The sequence below is a fragment of the Hakea prostrata genome, chromosome 5, assembly GCF_041222555.1.
Source record: "Hakea prostrata isolate BN-2017 chromosome 5, UWA_Hpros_2, whole genome shotgun sequence".
NCBI lineage: Eukaryota > Viridiplantae > Streptophyta > Magnoliopsida > Proteales > Proteaceae > Hakea > Hakea prostrata.
Window position 1 is genome coordinate 21,321,990 of NC_142604.1, and position 26,756 is coordinate 21,348,745.

The 26,756-nt window shown below is 37.4% G+C and overlaps 1 protein-coding gene across 1 annotated transcript in view; it reads right to left on the bottom strand.

The window, feature by feature from the left end:
- The window catches only part of ISA1 (isoamylase 1), an 87,348-nt gene that overhangs the window by 50,277 nt on the left and 10,315 nt on the right, over positions 1-26,756 (bottom strand). The window contains exons 4-5 of the mRNA XM_089154929.1: positions 6,613-6,765; positions 24-115 (exon numbers count right to left, since the gene is read on the bottom strand). Of these exons, the coding sequence (XP_089011055.1) occupies positions 24-115; positions 6,613-6,765 (245 nt within the window). The remainder of the gene's footprint in view (positions 1-23; positions 116-6,612; positions 6,766-26,756) is intronic.

The following is a 26,756-nucleotide window of genomic DNA, read 5'->3' on the forward strand; positions in this document are numbered from 1 at the left end:
TTGGCAAAGTTCAATTCACATACTTGTATCCACCCAAAATAGAATTGTGGCTGTAATACTCTAGCTCATTGAACTCTTGACATGGCATAAGCTCTATACAGTTGATTCCAAGTTCCTGTCAAGAAACTTTAGTATGTAAATCAGAGGAACTTTATGAAGTATGCAATGTGGTCATGCTAAAAAAATGTTCCCATCATCTGAGTCACACAATTATAAGTTACAAACTATCCATCAACGTTATATAAAAAATGTGGATACCCACCTTGAGTAAAATCAACCCTTCGACATTTCTACAACATCCATTATCTTGGCCTTGTTTCAGCTAAACTGCAAGGCTACATAGATCTTTGATTTCTGATTAGCTCTATTTGAGGACATCTGATACATGCCCTAAGTTATTCATGTCTTTTCTCATATCAGCGGTACATATCAGGGATATGTTTGTAATTTTATACTTCAAGGAAATATTGAAATTTTACACCACGGGTTTTTTCTGATCCATTCATGCAAAGAGAAGGGATTTAAAGCTCTAAATTTGTCAGGGCACTTCTTGGCATGCATACTATCTATGATGCCCCAGCATAAAGGGCTATTTCTATGAGAAGAGCTATGATCTATCCCGCCCAAGGAAAGAGAAGAAAATGACCAATGACATCACCAGGGCTCAGCAAAGAAGCTCATCTCAAAGTGAAGGATATCTTCATAATTTTTTACCCTAGAGGCATTTACTGAATTTAATATTGTCTTTGATACAATTTGTGTAGAATCTGGTTCGGTCATAACCTACTATTAAAATCAATTTTAAACATTAATTCAAATTTGATTTGCGGACACAATTACAAATGAGCATCTAGCTCCCTTCATAAGCATTAAAAGAAGGGGGTAATAATTTATTCTTTTTTTATGGCCCTAAATAAACAAAATTAATCATACTATTCTTTAAGGTACAACCTATTTGGTTCTGGTAAGCGTTTTCATTAGACTAAAATGTCCCTCCTTTATTTTTGTTTAGAAAATTTAACCCCTATTTTCTCTCAGCACTCCTGCCTCTTCCCCCCCCCCAACCCCAACCCCAACCCCAACCCCAAAATTTTGTGACTAATGGAGTCACATTTCTCACACATAAACTTATTATTATCAATTCGTTATTGCCACATCATTCTTTTTTTCTCAAGAGTCATGCCTCTCATTAAATACAACTTTTTGTATTTTATTTATGGATAATTTCATCCCCTGGCACCTGCAAGGCTACAATTTTGTCAACTACAGTTTGAAATCTCGCAAAATTTCAGACGTTTCGAGGTTGCCGAAACAAAACATATCTATGAAATGAAATTGACTGACTGACTAGAATTTCATCGAAATTACGGTATTTCAGTCTAAATCTTGGGAATATATGAATCTTTAATAGTATATAATAATTATTCACTTCAATACTTGTTAAGACTTTAAATTGCTTATTCTTTATGCTCTTTGAGTACTTAACCAATGTACAAAAATATGTAAATATACGTGAGGATTCAGCAATACAATACCAATCAAGGGTGAATACAAACACTTGGTTAGGTAACTATTTTTGCAAATATGATCATTTAAATGTGTTAGTATAGAGAAAAATAGGGTTTCATTAATATGAATTTATACTTATACTTCAACAATGTTTAAATGTGTGAAAATACATTTAGATTTGACTGCATAGACACAAACAAAAATCTAGACGACCATTTTGGGTTGTTTTTTCTACCAAATTAACCATGCATATGAGTTTATAGGCCCCAAAATAGGTTGTTCAAAAATAACTAGGTCCATAATATGCTTAAAACTTACCAAAATCTGGCAGAATTTGTACCAATTCTCAGCAAGATTTCTATCATCACAAGGTGGCCAAAACCACAAGATGGAAAGAAATAATAAACCTTGGTTTCAATTACCCTCCCCCCCCCCCCCCCCAATTACACAAACCTCCCTCTTATGCAACAAACATGACAAAGTAACCCATTCTACTTTTAACCATTAAGTGATGATAGTATTGTTAGGATTTTCATTTTAACCCAAAATATTCTCATCCCTAGTCTCATAGAGGTGGGTGAACCACCCTCACTCATCTCTAACCCCATAGAAGTGGGTCAAGAAATACCCTCGTTATCTGATCTTCTTTTTGTAGACCAAAACCTAGAACCTCCACAGCCACCAAAAACCACCTAAAGAAAGGGGGGGTTTTCTTTCTGTCTTCCTTTTTTTTTCCCCTGGTGGGGGTGGGGTTGGTTGTGGGAATGAAAGGAGTTGTGAGTTTTGAAGCACAAAGAGTAAAGCTATCCTACAAACTCCTATTGGTGGTCCATCGGGTAAGTAATATGGGCCAAAACCTGTTGGACTAGCAGAATTAATTTAGTTAAAAATGCCATTTTCTGATGCATAAAAGGAAAACCGATGCTCCAAAACTCATTACAAGTGGGTCACAGCAACTGGACCCAGTTGGAAGACTTCATACAGCTTAATCCAAATCCAAGCTACCTAAGGATAGAATTTAAACATTTGAGCAGAAATCACAATCACAGTAAACAGTTTTGAGATTTTTAGAAGACTTGCAACAACAACCATATCAAGGATCTGATCTGGCCAAAGGTCTCTGGTCAAGTCCCTCTAATTTTGCCAGGCAAAAATGGGGCTCAATCCAGCTGTCAAATTCCTAAAATTTAAAGAGTCCAAATTGAGATAGGAATCCCCAAGTTCTAATAATTGGAGTTCTCAACAAATCAAGAATAATAGTCAATTGGAACATACAACATAAGAAATGATCCCAAGATTGAAATCCAAAAAAAAAACTATCAAAACAGAATTTTAAAGCTGAGAAGCCTATAATAACAGAAGTTGGACTTGAACTATAAAATTAGGAAACTAAAGGTTGAAATCACGAATGTGTTCAGCATAGGAATCGATGGATATGTATGGAACCAAATTCGAAATCCAGTTGAAATTCAAAAATATATTTGGAAGGAAGGGTGGAGGGAGGTTCCATGTTCTTGTTTGGGAAAATAAGAGAAATGAAGGGCTCATGTCTTCACCCACCTGCATTAAGTTAGGGATTAGGGTATTTGGGGGTTTAAATGAAAATCTTAACAGCAGTAATCATCAGTTAACAAGTTTTTTCACTGAATCGGATAGTTTGTCATGTTTAATACATAAAGAGGGAAGGTTTGTGTCATTCTTAGATTAAGAATGAGAGAGGTTGGGATTACGTAAGCAAGCAATGGAGGAAAGTGTCACTCACCTGTTATTTATTCATTCATATCCGTACCTAATTATTACAAAATTTTAACTGTTATTATTATAACGTCACCCATTATTTCTCACAAGTCACATCTATCATATTTAATGGATTTTTATTAAAAAATGGAGAAAAATTTTCTAAAAACAGGAATAGAAAAAAGAAAATAAATTATATTATATATATATAGATAGATAGAATATAATGGATTCTTATAAAAGAGGGAGAAAAGAAAGAAGAAAATGAAGAAAAACAGATTAAAAGACAACATAATCGATTAAAGATGTAAGAACAAGGGTAATTTGGACATTCTGAAATATCAGAGGAGAAGTAGAGGTAGTAGTTCACTTATTTGGGAAAATAAGAGGTGAAACTTTTGAAAGGTAAGTAAGAAAATAGAGAGTAAGTATACGGGAAGAGAGAAATATTCTTGTAAAAAAAACATTATTCATTAATATCCATTCCAATTTATCTCTTTGAAAATTAAATAATGTACAGCACTTACGAACAAAGATTAACAACCCTCTTGCTCAAGCTTATACCTCTTAGCTAAACAAAAGTTCCCTCCTTCCAGTCCTATAAATCCTCTTCTCAACAGTGAAATGTTTCATTGTTCATTAAACTATATATTCCTCTCACTTCAGTCTTTTCGCTTCTCTCTCACTCTCTCTCACCCTTAGAGTGTCCTTGGTAAACAAGGTCTCCCTCAAAAAATCCTCCTCATCTCTTCAATCTTTTCCATATTTATCTTATTCTCCTCGGTGAACTCTCGTACCTCATTATAACCAACTAATCATTGCATTTCATTGTTGATATTTGCCTTTTCCTATTCCCAACTAATCATTGCATTTCGTTGTTGATATTTGTCTTTTCCTATTTCTTTATCACTTTTACTGTTAAAATGAAAACAAGTGCTGTCATCTCTCAGACTAATGTCTCTAATGAAAATTTATACACAATTTTTTTCTTAATAAATAAAAGTCCACAGCTCACTCTTATTTTCTCTCAGCAAATATTATTCTTCTAATTAATTGTTCTTATTCACTTATAAATTATTGAATTGGAGTTTCCTAAGATGCAAAAGTAGGTTTATATATAGTAAAAAAGAAAAATTTAGACACATGTTCTTGTTCGGAAGGCTTATATATTTATAGACATGAACGTTCAAACAAGAAAGAGACGTAGCTATTGAGAAAACATGGGAATGAGGTGTGTTTTAACTTTTAACTATCTAATTTTTTTACGATATATTATATAAAACTAGTTTGCCGTTGGTCCCAATCCTAGATAAAGGAGAAGGGTTGGTATGTCAGGTCAACAGCCAGCACTGGAGAACAAAAAAAACCAGCCAAACCCTTTCAACTTTTTTCTATACGACAGGATTTTTATCCTTTTACTTTCAGTTTCAGTTACATGGTATATCAATAAGGTAAAATGTCTTTATGCTACTTATTTAAGGTAAATAATTGGATTTTCAATAAAGTAAATAAATCAAATATTTTAGAGAGCAAAACATAATGTTGAGATAAGATAGGGGTGATGTGATTTTCATCATACTTCTTTGACATATATATTTTTGAGAGCGGTTTAACAAAACTTTCATGATATATAATTTGATTCATACTATAATTTATAACTACCTTCAATGTATTTGTATAGAAAGAAAACCTAATACGAAAACATCAATTGATTTTAAATTGTTTTTTATCGCTGTTTGGACTTTGGTCCATCATATGTCCAATTTTTTTTTCCAGTCTGATTAGTACTAATCTATTTGCAATGGCATATATTTTTTTGAAAACCATTTGAAGCCTGCACTTCTCCATGTCTCAGCCAGCTACTACAGCAATAGATCAGGGGTTTATCTACAACTCACAGGGACTATTCGATGAAAAGACATACTATAGTGAGTTTCTTTCTATGATTTCTATCCTTTATTGTTCGCCTCTTCTGATTGAATGCAAAGTCAGGAGATGCCCTTGTTGCCCCTGGATCTCTGTTGATCATTCTAGTAAAGTACCTGAGTGATGTACTGTTCTTTTTGGAAAGCCTTGCTGCTGTTATTTTCCTTTTCACTCTTTTTTTGGGGCCTGGTTTTTGAAGACTACAGCTAGTTCCTTACCTGTGTAAAGTCCCTAGTTGTTTCTAAAGTTCTGTAGTACGTTGCTTTTTTTTTTTTCTTCAGCCAGGTGCTGGGACTATAACATTGTTGACATGTGCTGATTGCTGCCTTTCGTTTCTTACTTTTCTCTATTCCTTTTTAAATACTTTTTCAGATCAACCCTGTAGTTGTTTAATACTATTGGTTCTATGGTGCCTAGAACCAATAGCGAAGTGTAAATTGGGAATTACAGAGCTTAATTCCAAAGAGTAGCAGGATAGGTAGAATAGTTAGAGGTTCTGTTAGCATTAAAGGAAGGGGATAATCTACCCAAAAATTAAAAAATAAAATAAAATAAAATAAAATAAAATAAAAAATTTAAATGAGGCTTAATTTAATACTGTTACATAGGGGTTGTATTGTGTCAGCCGTTGCCCCCAAAAACAGATCTTCTCAAAAAATAGTTAAAATGAATCTTTGCAAAATACCTGCACATACATACATACATACATAGATACATACCTCAACAGTCAAGACTCTCTTACTCTCAAAAATTCAAGTGCATCTAACAAGTGAAAGCTTACTGATAATAATAAAGCGAGATCACATGGCAGGAGAGAATACTGAAATGCGAGACAGACAGACAGAGAGGGGACAAATAATCATAGGCTTTAGGAGCTGAGAAAGTAAAATGGAGAAAAAGGAGAAGAGACAGACTGAGAGGAGGAGACAACAAGTGGGAAGAGATCAAGAAAGCACAACAAGAAAGGACAGGAAAGACAGAAGTGAGATAAGGGAAGGAAGAGAGGGAGGAGACTATATTTCTCTAAGGTTTCTTTTTGCTCATACTAATCTCTAGAATGGTTAAAATGACAAATCTGCACCATATTAAAACACTGTCTACATATCACTAGGTTCCATAGCTGTACTGAGGTAATTATACGCAAAAAGGCCTGAAGGTAGCTTTATGTTGATTGTTATTCCTCTTTTTTCTCTTTTATATATATTTTTTTTTCTTTTTTTCAATGAAAAAGAAACAGGATGTATCTGGATGTAATCTAGTTGATATTTCTATACTACACAATGTTTTCTTCAATAAAAGCTAAAGTGATATAAAAGCAAAATGACGTCATTCACTTCATTCTTAAAGAAATACGAGCAACGTGTTATATGAAAAAATGAAAGAGAAAATAACTAGATCCCACAACCCAATGGATAGAACAAAACAATGATAAATGTGTACCTTTAAGTGATCAAGTTTTTCCACCATGCCAAGATATGTCCCAGGAAATCTACTCATGCTTGATTCATGTTTTGTAAAGCCTCGTACATGCATTTCATAGATTATAAGGTCCTTCTGATTGTATTTTAAAGGCAAATCTCCCTCCCAATCAAACTGAAAACATATAGATCAAAAACATGAGATACGTTCGGGATGAATAACCATATCTTATAAAAATAATCATACATTAAACATCTTGACAAAATTTATCAAAGCTAGTTAATAATAATTATAAATGTTACACTACCCAGCTGAACATATAGAACATAGTACCTCAGAACATACATGTATAAATGTTCAAGTCAAGAAGACTCGGATAAGCTTTGCAGTAGTAGTCAGGAGGTCAGAATAAAAATTATAACTAGGCCAACCAATCAAAAATGAAAATTAAGAAATTTAGATTTACCTCACAACATGCACTTAACACAATTTCTATCTAAAAGGTTTGAGTATTCACCTTGAACTTTTCATTGGACAAACTTCTATTTGTAACGAAATTCATCACACAACTTTGCCACAGGCACCACTGCTCCTCCATTTTTATATTTTTCCTTCATCAAGGGCCTCTCATTTAGTCAGAAAGTGCTACATAAGGGCCAGAAGTTACAAAATTCTCAAATGGTTTCTGAGGTTTAGCCATTAGATTTGCCTTGCTTATTTCCAGAAGCTTAGATTTATCATGAGCCAGGATCAAATCTGAGTATTGTCATTGTTCGTCTTCTTCAAGCTCATAATGTTACAGCCATGGATCAAAATTTTGCTGCATTTGGCTAGTTTTGGCACCCACTGAAACGAATTCTAGATCGAAATCCGACACGTCAAAACTTTGGCAGAATTTCAACCATGGAAGAAAATTCGATCGAAATGGTCGAAATTTCGATCGAAATGCCTGCAAAAATCCAAATCGAAATGTCGTAGTAGGCACGAAATATATCCATATCGGGCCGAAATGACACTTCCACAAGTTATAAAATACCCAAAATCGAGTCATTTTCGACATTTTGAGCGATATCGCCCTCTGCATTTCGACCTCATTTTGAAATTTTTGCTGATTTCTCTTGCTTTCATCCCATTCTACACCTAATTTCTAGTATTCCATTTCCTTCAAACACTTGATTTGCTCCTCCATTTGTGCATTTTCTCAAATCTTGCAAGGTGAGTAACCAACTTCCTTATTTTTTAATTTTTGTTTCATTTGTGAATTGTCATGGGGGCTGATGTGGGGGACTTCATGGCCCAGGAGGGTAGGCCACATGCAGAGCCCGCCCGTCCCATCGTGCCACACCCCAGTGCATCCACCCAGAGTGAGGATTTGATTTTCTGGTCCGACACTGAGGATGAGGTGACTCAGGCCTCCGGCGATGACGACGATGGTGGTGATGATGACGGTGATGATGGAGGGGATGAGGAGGGTGTGGGACCTCGTGATCAGGATTCAGCTGATCCTAGGGACAGACCACCACCACCACCACCACCAGTACGTGAGAGTCAAGGGGGGGAGGACGACCACCGAGATTCACAGGAGAGAGTCAGTTCACCCACGCGACACAGGATTCAGACCATACTGGAGCTGCATCTCGAGGCAAAAATGTTTCCTCTACATATTCGAGGAAGGGGAAGGGGAGACAGCACGGCTGGAGCACAGAGGCACAATATTCCACAGCCACAAGGCCCACCACCACCAGTTCCTTTGGAGATTCAAAACTTCCCACCGTTAGGGAATCTTATGCATGTGGATGAGGCCACATACAGAGGTGTAGTTCTTGACTATGTCCAAAACTATATGGGGCGGGGGCAAACATCATGGGAGTTATATTGTCATTTGTATGGGGTGCAGACGGAAGAGGGAGACCTTGAGGCTTGAATAGAATAGACTTGTAAGTAATAACATTCCAGCTTCTTCTCTGATTCATGTACTAATGTACTATTATATACTTGAAAGGTTGGATGTTACATTTTCAGTAGTTTTTTAGTAAACTAGTAGTTTTATAGTGTTTATTATGCTTGAAATAGCTAGTATGCAAAAATCCAAATCAATTTGAGTGCATTTGAGGCTCGAAATTGAGTTTTCAAGAATCAGGAAAAAAGTATCCAGTTTCGGTCGAAATTTCGACCGAAACCTCGAAATTTTAACCTTTTCCAAGGTCAAAATGTTCATTTCGATCGAAATTTTTACCTTGATTTCAACGGTTGGCGAAATCTTGTTGAGATGGTCAAATTCTCGCCAGATATTGGCACTAAATACATAACATCGACAAACAACAACAACAACAAGCCTTATCCTAACTAAATGGGGTCGGCTACAATGGATTCTTTCCTTCCAATCAGTTCTGTTTGAAGCCATGCTAAATACAAGGCCTAACCTATGCATATCCTTTCTCACCACTCTTCTTAAGGTTATCTTAGGTCTACCCCTAGCTCTTCTAGTTCCTTCAATCTGGATTATATTACTTCTTCGTAAAGGGGCATTTATAGGTCTCCATTGAACATGGCCGTGCCACCTCAAACAACTTTCCCAAAGCTTATCACTTATGGGAGCAACTCCCAAACCAACTCTAATATGATCATTCCTTATCTTATCCTTCCTAGCATCCTCATTTTTGCTACACTGACTTTATTTATATGATTCTTTTTAACAGTCCAACACTCTGCATCGTACATCATAGCTGGTCAAACGACAGTCTTATAGAATTTTCCTTTAAGCATTAATGGAATACATCGATCACACAAGACCCCAGGACGCATCTCTCCACTTCATCCACCCTATTTTAATTCTTTGGGAAACATCATCCCCTATATCACCTCTTTTATTCATGATTGAACCTAGGTACCTAAAAGAATCACTCTGAGGAATCTCTTTATCGTCAAGTTTCACCACCTCATCTTCTACCCGATCATGACTAAAGTTATAACTAGATATTTTGTCTTCGTTCTACTTAATTTAAAGCCTCTTGATTCTAAAGCTGCTCTCCATGATTCTAACTTGGTATTAATCCCCACTTGAGTCTCATCTATCAACACAATATCATTGGCAAAAGACATACACCAAAGGACCTCGTCTTGAATGTCTTTGGTTAATTCATCAATTACAAGTGCAAAAATAAATATGGGCTTAAAGTTGATCCTTGATGTAGCCCAATTGTAATTGGGAATTCATTACTTTGTCCCCCCAAAGTTCTTATACTTGTTACTGAACCATCATACATATCCTTAACTATGTCTACATATTTACATGCAACACTTCTTTTCTCAAGTACTTGCCAAATTAACGCTCTAGGAACTCTATCATAAGCTTTTTCTAGGTCTATAAAAACCATATGAAGGTCTTTCTACACTCTTTATACCATTCCATAAGTCTCCTAATTAGGTAAATAGCCTCCGTTGTAGATCATCCCGGCATAAACCTAAACTAGTTCTCCATAATTGTGGTTAAGTGTCTCAAACGGGTTTCAATTACATAACATCGGCAAAGTTTCACCCATTTCATGCGAAATTTTGACCAAAGCCTCTCTGAGTGAAATTCTATACATACTTTGGTTTTGGGTGATTTTGAGTTAATCTTCATCATTTCTTATATGTTCTTACGTGGATATTGTCGGCAAATGCGTGCATTGGGTGGATTGAGCCTCATTTCAATCAAATCTTGGAGTTTTTCATCTCTGAGGTAATACATTCTTCCCTAAAACAAATTTTTAGGAAATGCAAGTTAGATGGTTCTTGGATGGGCATGAAAATAATATATGTTGAACACTATAGGCCAATCTATGAACTCACGGTGTCAAAAAATTTCATCATAAAATGGATTATTTTTCATTTCTTGTGTCAAAAATAATTATTTTAGTTTTTCAAAAATTAGTAAGATAATAAAAATTATAACTAATTACAGGAAAATAGGAAAAAAAGGTTTCGAAATTTATGGAAAAAATATGAAATGGCTTTGCATATGTTTTTGAACTGTTGTCTATAAGGTTCATTGCCAATTTTGCGATGGGCAGTCAATTTAATGATTTTATATTACAAAAATACATGGGGAAGTGAAAACTTACTAGATACATACATCATTGTTTTCTTTATCTAAAAGAAATTAGTTTGATGTTTCAGTGTCGTATGCAATCATTTTGTGTATGCAACAATGGTCATGTGTGAGAGTAGGACGCAATAAAGGTCACAGCCATAGAAGTAGGGGGAGGGTAAAGAGGAGAGGTAGAGGGAGGATAGAGGACAAAATAGGCTGGAGCAGACCCACCGAGGGGTCTGCCTAGCAAAATTGCACACCAATGGATGGTAATAAGCAGAACACCCAATTTAATTTATGTGGCCATAGGTATATGGGAGGTGGCATCAGTAGGTTTAAGGCACACCTCACCAACAATTTGAAGGACATTGTAGTGTGCAACATGGTAATTACTGAGGTTGTATAGGGAGTAAGAGATCTGGAAAAGGAGGCAAAAAAGAAGGACAAGAAAAAAAGTCGTGGCTGCACTTGATTAGGCAGTGAAGGGGGGGCCTTCGGCTTAGCCCGTTAATAATGGTTCCAACGAGGACAATAATGATACCGTAGATTTAAGTACAGCTGCAAAGTCCAAGGAGTTGAGGCGGGCAATGGTAGAGAGCAGGGCTTCGCTGGCACAAGAGCAGGGAGGGGCTAAAGAAGGACCATTTTTTGGATCTAGTGGTGTTTTAGTATGTTTAGGAGGTCTTAGAATAAGTGGGCCGCTCCTTCTCCATTAGTAGATCCCTCTATGACAACAAGATCCTATACTAGAGTAGGATCTAGATGTCTTCAGGAAGAGGGGGCAAAGCAACTCTAAATCACAGGAGCTTAGAGAACATGAAGGGCAAGGTGAAGGAAGCAATGGCGAAATGGATGCTCTTCAACAACACTCTAGCCAACACAACATAAGGCCCATATTATCGGTTGACAATTGAGACCATCGCACATGCAAGTCCAATTTACCATGGCACGACACCTTATGAGATCATGAACAAGTTTCTCCATAACAAAAGGAGGAGCTCATGGAGTACATTGCATTAATGAGGGCCTTCTGAGAGATATATGGGTTCACTATAATGTATCATGGACACACTGGTCCAACTAGAAAGCCCTCATCAACTTTATGGTGTATTGCGATGGGAGGACACTATTTTTTAGATTTGTGGATGCATCGAGGCAAGTGCAAGACCACGTGTATTTCTATGGGCTCCTGCAGGAGGTGGTAAAGGAGGTAAGGGTGAAGAATGTCATGTAGATTGTCACCAACAAGGGAAGTAACTTCAAGAAGGCTGAAGAGATGATTATGCAATCCAGGGATTACAAAGTCTTTTGGAAACCTCATGTGGCCCAGTGCAACCACCTCATGTTGAAGGATATTGGGAGGATCAAGATTGTTAAGAGTGTAGTGGATAGGGCTAGAAAGGTGACAAACTTTATATAGAAGCACAACTATATCTTCACATAATGAGGGAGATATGCAAGGGTGACCTAGTGCGACCCAATATCACCAGATTCGCCATGAACTATATTGCTTTATAGAGTAATAGGGGCAAGAAATGGGTTGAGATCCATGTTTTCATCTCAAGATTGGTTTAGTTGGAGAAGATCTAACACTTAGAGTGGGCACACAATGCACACTACCATATTATCAAAGAACTTTTGGAAACAATTGGGGATGGTGGTGGAAGTGATGGACCCCATCATAAAGGTCCTATATATGGTGGACTCCTTTTTGAAGGGGCCCACTATTCCCCATCTGTATGCAACTATTGTTACGATGAGAGATGCCATCTATCAAGCAAATTCAAGAGGCTACAGGAACTTCTGGAATATCATCGACGATAGATGGATTGTACATCTTTTATGTCCACTTCATAAGGCTAGTAAGTAAATATGCAATTTGTTGATAATTCATTCATTTGATGTTAAATTGATAGCCTATATCTAATTGCGAATTTTTAAGTTGTGCAACTTACCATCTTAACCGCAAATATTAATACTGCAAGCATTTAGAGTTAGATACAGGGCTTATTAAGGCGTTGATAATCATTGTTGCAAAGTTAGAACAGGACTCTATGCTCCAATCGTTATGTAACAATGACATGAGACAATCGGGACTTAGGAGTTGTATTTGAATTTTGAAAAAATTTAACTAATTATTATTACAAATGATTGTAGATCAAGGTTTTTGCACGGACCGATTTAGGTCCTTCAGTTGAGATGTTGTTGTGCAAGGACAGGGATGCACAGTTCCAGATCAGAGCAATAACTCTTAAAGAATTATTACATTCTACAAAAAGCAAATTTCTATCACTCCCTTATACTTAAGACTCTATTTACTAAAATTCCCCAAATCAAACTTTCACATCTTATTCCCTTAAAAACCACTCTCACATCTACTTCTCCCCTGATGTTATTAAATATCCAAGTTACCCCTCTATTTTTCCAACTTAGTTAACTTCTCTGTTTCAAGTTAAGACGATTCACATTATTTGGTTCAAACTTATTCCGTAAACCATCGAATTATCCTGTATATTCTCAAACACTAAAATCAACCTTGTCATCTACTTCTCTCTATCGTTCAACCAAAGGTATGACCTCATCAATCATTTTACTATTCTTTTATTATTATTTTTTCTCTTATATGTTCCAATCTATTTGTTTCTTCAACATCTGAGGACATCTCAGAACCTATTAATCAAAAAAAGAAAAAGAAAAAAAAAGGAATAAATTGCAACATTTCTTTGGAAGTATAATGAAAAAGGTGCTTGAGAAGCAAGATAAGATGCACAAGCAGTTTTTCTTTTCTTTTTCTTTTTTTGGGAAATATACACAAGCAGTTAATAGCAATAATTGAGAAGACAGAGAAAGGTAGTGAGTTGTAATGTCCGACTGAAGTTGCATTTTTCTGTGTCAGTTTTCAGTTCTAATTTTCATTGTCAGTGACTTTCTTGGTTCGTGTTTTCGATCTCTGCTGCACAAAACCTCATTCTTTAATTGGCTTCCTAATTATCTTCCTTTGTTTTCCCCCTTTTTGGAAGTGGAGCAGGTGGTTATAACTTATGACTGCTTTTTTCTTTCTATTTTCCTGGTTATTTGAAGAGAATATCAATTTAGAACTTCAAATATTCAGCCCAACAGCTTTAGCCGGTCATTACAAATCATTTTTTTTTCTTTTTTCTTCTTTTTTTTATTTTTTATTATTATTATTTTTTTAACTTGAAAATAGAAGTTGATTTCAGTGCTTGAAAAGATATAGAATAGTTCGGTGGTTCAAGTAACTTTGAACCAAATAATGTGAACCAACTTAATAAAGAGAAACCGATTGGGTCAAAGAAATAGAGGGGTAACTTGGGTATTTAAAAACATTAGGGGAGAAGGAGACGTGAGAGTTTGGTTTTTTAGGGGAATCAAATGTGGAAGTTTGAGTACAGGAGCTTTAGTAAATAGAGTCTTAAGTATAGAGGAGTGATAGAAATTTGCTCTTTTACAAATTATTAGATTATCTATTAAGTAATAACTCAAATTATTAGATTATCTATTAAGTAATAACTCAATGTTTTCATTATAATGCAGCTGAGTGGTGGATTTTTTATGGTGGGAGTGCCAAGAACCTCCAGATGGTGACAAGCAAAGCCCTCTCACAAACTTACTCCACCTCCGAATGTGGAAGGAACTGGAGCACCTTGTCCTTGATCTACTCAAAGCGGTGGAACAGAGTGGGTTCCAAGCACTTAAATGACCTTGTATTAGTCCAGTATAAAATGACGTTGAAGCTCCAGCATGTACAAAAAAATGTTGAGGGTAATAGACAGTGGGATTTGATCAGTCTTGACAATTTTTTAAGGACCCATCATCGATTGGGTGAGGACAAGGGTGAGCCATTATTGCACCAGCTTGGATGGAGGCCTAACCAACATATTTCTCAATAGCCTGGCGTTGATGTCAATGTCCATAGCTGTAATGGGTGGGGAACATGCTCAGGAGAAAGTTAGTGCTCTTTTTAAGAGATCACCTAGTGGAGCTCATTTGCAAATGAGGTTGGTCTGGCACAATGATGAGGTTGGTCTGGCACAATGATGAGGTTGTGGCTTCGACATGTGCACAAGAAGTGCACAAGATGCAGCCACCTAGTAAAACTCATACTAGGATTGGTACCAAGGATGATGGTGGTGACGGTGGTGATGATGGTGACGATGGCGATGTTGATGGTAGTGATGATGGTGGTGGTGATGATGGTGGTGGCGGTGGTCAACAACTTCAAGAGCATTATGCGGTTCCACTATCAGAGACAACAACGAGCCCCATCAGATTCACCAGGAAGTCACAGTTCACGCATGCCACCCAAGATGAGCAACATGGTGGCATACCTCATCATAGGACCAGGGGCTTTCGCACCTAGGGGTTACTCTAGAGGGCCCCGTGTCCAATGCCACCCACCAGGTCAGAGAGATGTGGATGTGGCTAGCTTGGCAGACTAGATGGGATCCATGAGCTTGGATGGTAAGGAGAGTGTATGCACCATATGGGGCTTATGGGTCTGGCTGTGGATATGAATATTGGGGAGCATATGGTAGCTCATCTACTGATTCGGGCGATGTGTCTGGATATGGATCATACTAGTCTACTACATGTGTATTTAAGGATGGATCCGCATTGTTTGTGGAGTCCATTTTTGGTTATACATCAAGGCCAGTAGTACCAACACCAATATCACAGCCACAACCATGGTTCTCGAGTTATTTTTCTTATGACACATTGCCTAGGATGGGTCGGCTACTTTATGCGGATGATGTTACCTATATAAGGGCAACAAATGACTTCATCGACCACTATAGGTATGGCATGAGATGGGCTGAGTATGTCCAATGTGTAGAGAGCTTTATGGCTCAGGGGATGGATCCAACCTACAACAGCAACTGTTATTAGATTAGAGTAGGTCTCATGTGTATTGTATAGTGGAGTTCTTAGTTCCTATATGTATTGTCCTCATTCATTCATTGCAAATTGTAATTCATTCATCTACTATTATGTTATACATCATTCATTGTAAATTTTAACCGTTGTATTGAGTTCAACACTGCTACTTGTGTGTTGAATTCTAAGTTTCTAACTACATTTGTTGTTGCATTTTAATGAAAACCTAAGGGTTGTCTTGCATAACATCCATAGAACAAGATTCCATCAAAACTTGCGAAATTTCCACCGAAATTTCCCATTTTGGAAAATGCGAAACGAAACTCATGAGGACCGGAAAAAAGTCCTCAGTTTCGATTGAAACTGTCGAAATTTCTTCGAAACTTGTCGAAACCTCGAAACCTATCGAAACTTGGTTCAACCCAATTGGACCAGCTGGTTCATGAGGAAAAAAAATTCCCAAATTTCGTGAGAAATTTCGTGGAAACTTGGGAAATTTCGTAGAAACTTGGAAAATTTCGTGGAAACCTAGAAAATTTTGTGGAAACTTGGGAAATTTCGTGGAAACTTGGGACTATTTCCGGTAAATTTTGTAGCTTTCCCAAATTTTCAATTTTTTTGTTTATTTCATGTTTTCCCAAATACCCCCTCCATCAGGACTTCCCTATCCAAAGTGCATATTCCCTCATGTTGGTTATCTTAAGCATATTGATGACCAGACTCATAAAGTTACAGTTGTCGATTAACTTGACAACCATAGGCATAAAATGTCATGGGATGTCTATGTTCGTTGGTTGGAGGAGAGGGTGTTACAGGCATAGTACCACTCAGCTCACAGGATGAATCCACTCTTGGCACTCCTCTTAACACTAAGTTGTATTTTCCTTTTATTGTCAACTATTTTGAAGTTAGAAATTATATATTGAATGTTATGTGCTTAAGTAGTTAGGTTTATAATGTACTTTTTTGACAACTCTACATTGATGTTATGTACATTGAATGACATATCTACATTGATATTTTTAGCAAAATACAACAAATGTATTCTTTATACTCTAATTAGCTTAAATACAGGATCCCACCCCAAAATACTCTCTAAAACCTGTCGAAACTTGATGTCGAAACTTGTACGGAAAAGTCCTCGATTTCCTCGAAATTTCACAACTTTCCACCTAAGTTTCCCATTTTCACCTGGCCGAAACTTAAGTTTCCCTTGAATTTTTTACCATGGTGACTGATTAATCCAAAAGCTTATCAGCAGAAGCTTAGGTACTTCGGGCCTTCCTAAACAAGACATACTATCAAACAACATTAGTTGGGAAGGCTAGACACTGCCAACTCCTTCCTCTCCCTATAATATCTGATGTCCAAGGATATTTTGCCTTCATTTGCCAAACGACCTAATGATACGGGGGGATAGCATAGTTGGCCTGCATCTTTTTCCAGCATTTCAGCTCCAACTTGGGAGTCCTAATCACTCGAAAACACTCAAAATAGAGCTAGAATTTGAACTAGCGCTAGGATTTGCATTGAGGATCCACTAACAAATCCTATTTAAGATTACAACTCCAAAATAAGGTTTAAATATAAGAATACTACTAACAACTAAACCCATGTAGTAACATTATCCCTATGGGCTCCTAAATTAGGCCCTTTACACCAATAACCCTAAAAACAAAAAGCCAACGACCTCCATAACACAACCATCAGCCAGGAAAAAAGTCTTCAGCAGGTCAATCTGATTCATTTGGACAATCTTAACTGCATCACAATCATTTCCCCAGTTTCCAGTTTTTGTAGAAGACAATTAGGAAAGAAAGTTTTCCAAGGTTGGAAACTTGGAAGTGAGACAAACAATAAAAGGAGAACTGTAGCAAAGTTAGGAAGATGTACAGAAGAATTTAATGTCAAAGTCAGAAAACATGTGATGGACCCCTTCCCAAAAACAAAGGAAAGAGAGCCATCAGCATTGTGAACCCTCTATCCACCAGAACAGCGAGAACACTTCAAGGAAAAATTGGCTATGCCAATAATGTGGTCTGAGACACCAGAGTCAAGAACCCAAGACTGGAAAATAGTTGATAAACAAAGACCAACAAAATAAATACATATTGCAAAATCCTATCACCCCAAGTCAAAAGAAGAAATGGAAGCAGAGCTGGCAGCGCTGGTGAGGTCCAACCTGGTTACCGATGACAAAGAAGCTTGATGAATTCATCCTGAAGGGTATAAGGGGCAGCATCAGGTGGAGTACCAACTGTAGTAGCCTCTCTGTGGTTGGTTGAAGGTTTCTTACAAGCATGAACCTTGTTGGATGAGGCAATAGGATGCCATGTAGCTTCCAATATAACTCCTCGCTATGTCATCCTTTCCCACAATAATAAAGTTGACAGGAATACTATCAACAGGAGAGAAGAAGATGCCGTCACTCAGTGACGCTAAAAGGAGTCGGAGAAGGTGCGAAGTGTTGGCCATGGTGTGGTGGAAGGCAATGGTGTGGGTTTAGAGGAATGGGAGACACGTAAGGAGAGCAGCAGCAGTGCAATGAATTTGATGAGGGCATCAATGGGCAGTTCCGAGTTTACCGGCGACGTCGACGTAAAGATCATCCCACAACAGCATCTATGTGGATGGACGATGAGTTCGGAGGTTATCGGATTGCTAGGATCCTATGGTTCGATGGGAGGCATTGGTTATAGGTAGTTTGTCATGTTATTTTCCTTAGTCTTAGTGGGTTGGGTAGTAGTTTGCTATTGAATTTTTAAATTTCACATTTGAGTCTTTATGGGCTGGGCCTAGAGTCTATTTTGGCTAAATTTTGAATTATTTTGGGTTTGGGTTATATGTAATACTTAAGTTGGGGGTATTTTGGAAATTAAACATGTAGGGTTGGGAGGGATCAATTCTTTTATTTAAACCTTGTATAGAATTTGTTTTTCACAGCAATGAATGAAAAAAAAAAAAAAAAAAAAAAAGATTATCTCTCTCTTCGCAAATCTCTCTAGCTTGGTTTCCTCTCTCTCTCGGGTAAGTCCTCACTTTTCCTCCTTTCACTCTTGCATGATCAGACTCATCTCTTCTTCCCTGTCTAGGATAGCTGTTTTCTTCTTTCTTCTCTCTATCGATTCTCTCTATTCTTCTTAGATTTCTTTCTTTTCTTTTCTTTTCTTTCTTCCTCTTCCCTTACTATTCTGTCCTTCAGAATTTTCTTCTTTCTCTGTGTACTTTTTTTCTTTATTTCTTCTTTTCCTTTTCTCCTTCTCTTTTCTCACTATTCGTATAGCAGTCTTGTTGCATTTCTCCATCTTAACCCTATGCCCCTTCTTGGATTTCATCATTGTTTAGAAATATTTTCCTTCTATTATTTATGTTCCTAGATGTTTTCTAACCCCTATGTTGGCAGCTAGAACCAGCAGGTAACTTTATCTCTCCTTAAATATTTCTCATTTATTCTTTGCCAGTAGTTTTCTTTAAAACAGAACTTCCTAAGATTCCCTTCACATTGTTAATTTCTGAATTCTTTGTTAGAAATCTGATATTGATTAGGACAGCTCTATTTTCTTAAAGTTTCTTAATACTTTTGCATTCAATTTAGTGTTATGCTGCCAAGATCCCCATCCCCTTGTTTCCCTATTGATTCTTGTTTAGTTGTGCTTACCAGGAGGACTTATTGTGTTTATTTCTCTACTTTAGTTGTCTTGCATGCATGATTAATCATATTTCAAGTGCTGCAAATTCCTTTTCTTTACTATCTGTCAAGAATATGTGTTTCATTCAAAGAGTCTAGTAGCCCACTTTGTAGGTCCCCTAGTTTCTAGGGTTTCTCCTACATCAATTCTGGTATCAAAGCCTGGTTTAGAGTGTCAGTACTGCTAGACTTTTAGGTTTCAGATTGTTAGAATTGCTGGTTTTAGTATAGGTGTCTTTAGGTCAGACCGTGTATGGTAGTAACCCGAAGTGGAAATGAATATTCCAATATGACTGGTTCATCCAATTAACCCCTGACCAATTGACTCAGCTGCTCCAACAAAATGGAGAGATCTTAAAGGCCATTCAAACAACTCAAGAGGAGTTAAATAATCAAAGGGCAGCACAGGCAGCCCAAGCCACCAAAATTCAAGCCATAGAATGTAATGTTTGGACCCTTGCAACATGACTTACAGCCATAGAGGGACAATGATGTAGGAGAAACCCTAGAAACTAGGGGACCTACAAAGTGGGATACTAGACTCTTAGAATTGAACACCTATTCTTGACAGATAGTAAAAAAAGGAATTTGCAGCACTTGAAATATGATTAATCATGCATGCAAGACAACTAAAGTAGAAAAATAAACACAATAAGTCCTCCTGGTAAGCACAACTAAACAAGAATCAATAGGGAAACAAGGGGATGGGGATCTTGGCAGCATAACACTAAATTGAATGCAAAAGTATTAAGAAACTTTAAGAAAATAGAACTGTCCTAATCAATATCAGATTTCTAACAAAGAATTCGGCAATTAACAATGTAAAGGGAATCTTAGGAAGTTTTGTTTTAAAGAAAACTACTGCCAAAGAATAAATGATAAATATTTAGGGAGAGATAAAGTTAACTGCTGGTTCTAGCTGCCAAAACAGGGGTTAGAAAACATCTAGGAACAGAAATAATAGAAGGAAAATATTTCTAAACAATGATGAAATCCAAGAAGGGGCATAGGGTTAAGATGGAGAAATGCATCAAGACTGCTGTACAAACAGTGAGAAAAGAGAAGGAGAAAAGGAAAAGAAGAAATAAAGAAAAAAAGTACACAGAGAAAGAAGAAAATTCTGACGAACAGAATAGCAGGGGAAGAGGAAGAAAGAAAAGAAAAGAAAGAAATCTGAGAAGAATAGAGAGAATCGATAGAGAGAAGAAAGAAAAAAACAGTTATCCTAGACAGGGAAGAAAAGAAGAAGAGATGAGTCTGATCACGCAAGAGAGAAAGGAGGAAAAGTGAGGACTTACCTGAGAGAGAGGAAACCAAGATAGAAAGATCTGCGCAAGAGAGAGAGATAATCTTCTGTCTTAGGAAGTTTTTGTTTTAAACAAAACTACTGCCAAAGAATAAATGAGAAATATTTAGGGAGAGATAATGTTACCTGCTGATCCTGGCTGCAAAACAGGGGTTAGAAAGCATTTAGGAACAAAAATAGGAGAAAGAAAAAAATATTTTGTAGTGGTGAATCCTAGGAAAGGAGAAAAAAATATTTTGAAGTAATGGTGTATCCTAGGAAGGAGAGTAGGTGATAAGAGAAAGGGAGAGAAAGAAAAGAAACAAAGAGAAGGGAAGGGAAGACTAACAAAAGAAAAACTAGACTGCCGTAGAGTAGGAAAATAAAAGGAAATAAGGGGAAAAGGGAAGAAAAAAACAAAAAAATTTCTACAAGAAAACAGAAAAACCGTGGGGTTTGGGGAAGAAGAAGAGGATTTACAGGAAAGCAACTAGGTCTTTTTCGAGAAAAAAAAGAGTAGATCTTTGTAAAGGAGAGCAAGGGGAATTTTTCTAGTGGGAAACAATGGTGAAAGGAGGAAAGAGAGGTTACCTAGAGAGAGAGAGAGAAGTGCTGATTCCGCCAGGAGAGAGAGAGAGAGAGAGAGAGAGAGAGAGAGAGAGAGAGAGAGAGCAGCGTGAGCTTCTTTTCTAATTCTTTTCTTTATTCATTGATTGCCAAAACAAATTTCATACAAGGTTTAAATAAAAAAATTGATCTCTCACAACCCTACATGTTTAATTCCCAAAATAACCCCTTAACTTAAGTTGTATATATAACCCAAACTCAAATAATTCAAAATTGGGCCAGAATAAACTTTAGGCCCAGCCCATAAAGACTCAAACATGAAATTAAAATATGTCAATAGTAAACTACTACCCAACCCACTAAGACTAAGGAAAATAACATGACAAACTGCCTATGAGCAGTGTTTCTCATCGAACCATAGGATCCTAGCAATCCAATAACCTCCGAACTCATTATCCATCCACATAGATGCTACCGTGGGATGATCTCTACGTTGGAGTCGCCAGTAAACTCGGAACTGCTCACTGATGTCCTCATCAGATAGCAAGAGCAACAAGGACATAATGCTCAAGCCAATGGACCTAGGAATGAAGACTACCAAGTGGACCTCCAAAATTTTGACCACCGCTTCAAGGATCTTGATAGTACTGGGGATAATTTCCAAGGTAATAGAAGAGGTAGAGGTAGAGGTCGGGGAGCACATGGACATCTTTGTCCTATGCATCACGCAACCTATGAGCATGATGATGTTCTTGACACCCATGATAGAGGGTTCGATATTAAAAGGATAGTCAAGGTAGAGGCCCCATCTTATGATGGCCAAATAGATGCAAAAGCCTTTAGGATTGCTCTAGAACTTAAGACGTCCATGAAGACTTTTCCCCAAAAGAAGAGCTTTCAGCCCAGAGAATCTAGTTTTCGAAGGTCTACCCTTAACACTACCAATTTCCAAAGACCCATGTTAATCCACACCATACAATTGATAACAAGGGTAAAGGCATTTTGGGAACTCCCCCTATGAAAGTTGGCCAACTCCAGTGTTTCCAATGCCAAGGATTTGGACATGTTGCTAGGGAATGCCCCAACAGAAACCTTTATGTTAGAGGGCAAGACCATGTGGATTTAGATCAAGATGATGATCAGGAGCCTGAGTATGAAGACCATAAACCAGATGAGAACATATCTGATGAGGATCTTGATATGGTATATGGGTCTAAGCTTGGAGTTGTGCATTGTATGGTATCACAACCCAAAGATACTGATGATTGGCGACGGACTAATATTTTTATTACCTACACTTACCATCAAGGTAAGAACTATCAAGTCGCCATAGATAGTGGTAGCTACATGAATGTAGTTGCTCAAAGTGTTGTTTCCGAATGGGGCTTAACCCAGAGGGTCACCCTAAACCGTACAAGGTTGCTTGGGTAGATCAGTTTACTATCCCTGTAACTCTTAGATGTTTAGTTCCCCTACATTTTGCTGGTTATGAGGATAGAGTGTTGTGATGTCCTAGAGATGGATGTTGCTCACATCATTCTAGGGAGAACATGGATATATGATAGGGATGTCACTACCTATGGGAAATCTAACATCTGTATCTTTGAATATAAAGGGAAAAAGATCCGATTGACCCCTAGCACCCCAAAAAAGCTTAAGGTTGTAGAGCATAAAGGCAATACCATCAAACAAACTCGCTCTAAAACACTTGGCATACTAAATCAGCAAGAATTTGAAGTTGAGTGTAAAGAGTCAAGAGTTGTTTATGCTCTAGTTGTCTCGCAAAGTAATCCAGATACACATCACACATCAGCCAAATTTGTTAATGTTCCAAGAAAGGTACAACCCTTATTAGAGAAGTTTCGGCAACTTCCCGAGGAACTACCAGATGAATTACCGCTTATGCGTGATGTCCAATATGCAATTAATTTAGTCCCGGGTTCCTCATTGCCAAACTTGCCCCATTATTGCGTGAATCCCAAAGAACACGCCGAGTTGAAGTGGCAAGTAAATGAATTGCTTCAAAAGGGATTCATTAGGGAGAGTCTTAGCCCTTATGCAGTACCTACCCTACTCACGCCCAAGAAGGATGGCACTTGGTGTATGTGTGTAGACAGCCGAGCCATTAATAAGATCACCATTAAGTATAGGTTTCCCATGCTTAGGCTTGATGACATGCTAGATATGATGGCTGGTTCATCATTCTTTTCCAAGATTGATCTTAAGAGCGGGTACCACCACATTAGGGTTAGGCTTGGGGATGAATGGAAGACGGCCTTTTAAGACAAAGGATGGCCTCTATACATGGTTAGTTATGCCTTTTGGCTTAACTAACACACCTAGCATGTTTATGAGAGTAATGAATCAGGTGCTACAACCATTCAATATCAAATTTTTAGTGGTTTACTTTGATTACATCCTCTTGTATGGTAAAACCCCGTCTTCCCACTTATTAGATCACTTGCATCAAGTTTTCCAAGTGCTCCAACAAGAAAAGTTGTATGCCAATCTCAAGAAGTGCACATTTATGAGTGATCAAGTCATTTTCTTAGGATTTATTGTGTCAGCTTAGAGAGTATCTGTTGATCCTGAGAAAGTGAGAGCCATTGTTGAGTGACCAAAAGCAACTAACATCCATGAGGTGCGAAGCTTCCATGGCTTAGCCACCTTTTATGGGAGGTTTAGGGGTTGTATGGTAACGATTTTGGCACACTTATTCTGTGCCATTTGCCCGTTTTGGCACAGAAGTGACCAGAATCTTGTATGGTAAATCGGTTCGGATTTTCTGTGGTGGTTCAGCAAATGTGTGCCGAACCAGGCAATGGGCACACTTTTTCTTTGTGCCAGAGAAGCTCCAAATTGGAGCTTCTCTAGCATAGAAGTGATTCTTTATAAAATGCGGGGTACACTGGGTTCGTTGACGGTACTTAGGGTTACCGATGTAATTTCATCGATAACCCTAAAGCTTTATCTGCGATTCTCTAACATCTCTCTGCACTCTCATCTCTCTGCAATCGACGTTCCAAAGGTCATCTCTTGCCCTAGTTCTACCTCTCGGATCTCTCTCGTCTCCCTCATCTCTCACAACTCTCCCAAGACTCGCATCATTCTCTCTTGTCTCTCTCATCTCTCCCAACTCTCTCAATCTCTCATCATTTGGAAGCATCTCTGCAGGCCCTATCTGTTTGGAAGCGTCTGTGCAACCGATCGTGGGGAGTGTCTCTGCAACTCTCTCATCTCTGCAAGCCGAAGCCCTCTTGTGTCACTCGGATCCCTGTCTCTGCAAGCCGAAGCCGTCTGCAACCCACTTCTTCATCTTCGTTCAATGTGAGTGGAGGTTATCGGTGTTTGCCCTATCTCTGCAACTGTTCATAGTTTTTTTTTTTTTTTTTTTTTGCACATAGTTGTTCTGAACCACAAAACCAGATTCTTTCTTATTTTTCTGTTCCTTTTCCTTTCTTGAATGCAAGCTATTGCTGCACTTTTTTATTTTTTAAATGCATCATATTTATCTTCTCCATAAAACGTAGGTAGCAGCAGCAGATTTTCTCCTTTTCTTTCTATTCTCTTCCTCTCTGTTTTTCTGCAATAGAAAATTTTGAAAAGATCCTAACTTCTGTAGAAAAAATGGTTATCTGGATCCATAATAATGGTCTACTAGTGATCTAAGGTATAAGCTATGGGGGGGGGGGGGGTACGGACAGTTGATAGCTGGAAGGGGCTCCAATTGCCAGTCCTTTTCTGCTGTTTTGTGGGTTAGACTTGTTTCTTTATGACTAGTATGTCTTTCCATCTCTAATTGAAGTTGTAACTTTAAATCTGTACACAAAGTTAATCCCTTTTGGCACCTTTGCAGCAAGTTCTGTAGAGGTGACTGCTAATAAGGGAGTTGACTATTCATGCTTAGGAGCCTAATATTTTTCAAGAAAAGGATTCTAGGGACCTTTACATGAGATTTAGCTGCATTATCTTGAAACAGCACCCTTTAACCTGTGATATCAATTACCTTGGCATTTGGTGCCAGGGTAGTCATTACTTTGCAATAAACTCTATAAGTTAAGGAGACATTTGAGATCCTGGCTTTGTTTTGATTTTTAAGCAACAATATTTTAGTAAGACCATCTAGTAAGTTTAGATCTGTTACTGCCATTGGAAAATTGGGAGAGAGAAGAAAAATGGACCTTCACTTAGGCTAGGATAGTTTGTATTGAGAATCATTGAACCTTTCATGCCAAGCATCTCTGACTAAAGCAAGGACAGGATCGTTTAATCCTTGCCATGCTAAAGATTTAGTTGCAATTTCCACAACATCTATTCAAATAATTATACTGTCAGCTAGTATATTCTTGGATTTGGGAAGAAATGAACAGTTGACATTGTTCTTGATCATTGATAACTGAGATAGTTCCTATTGAGAATCAGTGAATCATTCATGCCAATCATCTTTGACTACAGCAAAGACAGGATCATTTGATCCTTGCCAATTGCCATATTAAAGATTTAATTGCAATTTCCACAAGATCTATGCAAATAATTATCCTGTCAGTTAGTATGTTCTTGGATTTGAGATGCTGTGAGCAGTTCATATTGTTCTTGCTCATTGATAAGTGAGATAGTATTTTCTGAAATCTTAATGGCATGTTCACTTTTAAACTGAAGGGTGCCTTGATGATAATTTTTGGTATACTCCAATTCTCCATGTGTTTTCTTATGCTTCTGAAAGTAATTTCTTCTGAATTCTGAATATTTCTAGAGTCCATAGATAAACATCTAGATGAAGAGCGAAATAGATTTGCCATAAGGGAAAATGTTACTGGTAACTATCAACACAAATCAGCCCTCAAAACCATGCCTTGATTTGCTAAAGTTGGTTTCAAGAAGATTATAATCACATAGAAGTTCCTATGGCATCTACAAAGCAGCCTTCATAATCACTTTGTTTAACCTTTATGGCTGTCAAACGAGACTAAAACAAACTAGCCCACCAAGTGGTTGTTTTTGCATAATCTAGAGTTAGCTTTCCTTCATTTAAAAAAACAAACATGAAATATATATAATTAAGAGTGTTGATGTGTAAACTTCAATTGTTATCTTTCACTTTTTCTCTATATTTTGTGTAGGGAAGCTAGTAATTAGCAAAACAACGAATAATCTACTGTTGTCAAATCCTTTTTGAACATGCCTCACTTATAGTTTAGTTGGATACTTTACTTTGTGGTCTATTTTTTAAACACAAAAACTTTGTATCAGGATGTCAACATCCAGTGTCAATGATGTCAGAAGTTCTTATTTGAAGTTCAACAATGCAAATTGCAATTGTGGGAACCTAGCTGCAGTCAAAATTTCAACATCAGTCCGACATCCTAATAGGTTATATCAAGTATGTGCATCATTTCCGAGGGGATGTAGTTTTTTTCAATGGTGTGAACCAATAGGAGAAGTGCGGACAGCCACTCCTTCACATGGGATTGAAAGAAGCCAAGATGACCCACTAGTTAGGGAACTGTTGAAGTCCCAAAAGAGGGGAATGAAACACATGGAGAGCATAGAGAAGGATGTAATGTTAATTAAACATTTAGTGATAGAAGTAGTTGTATTATGTGGTGTATTTTTTTTTCTTATTTGGTTCACTTGCAGTGTAGTAGTTTGTGATG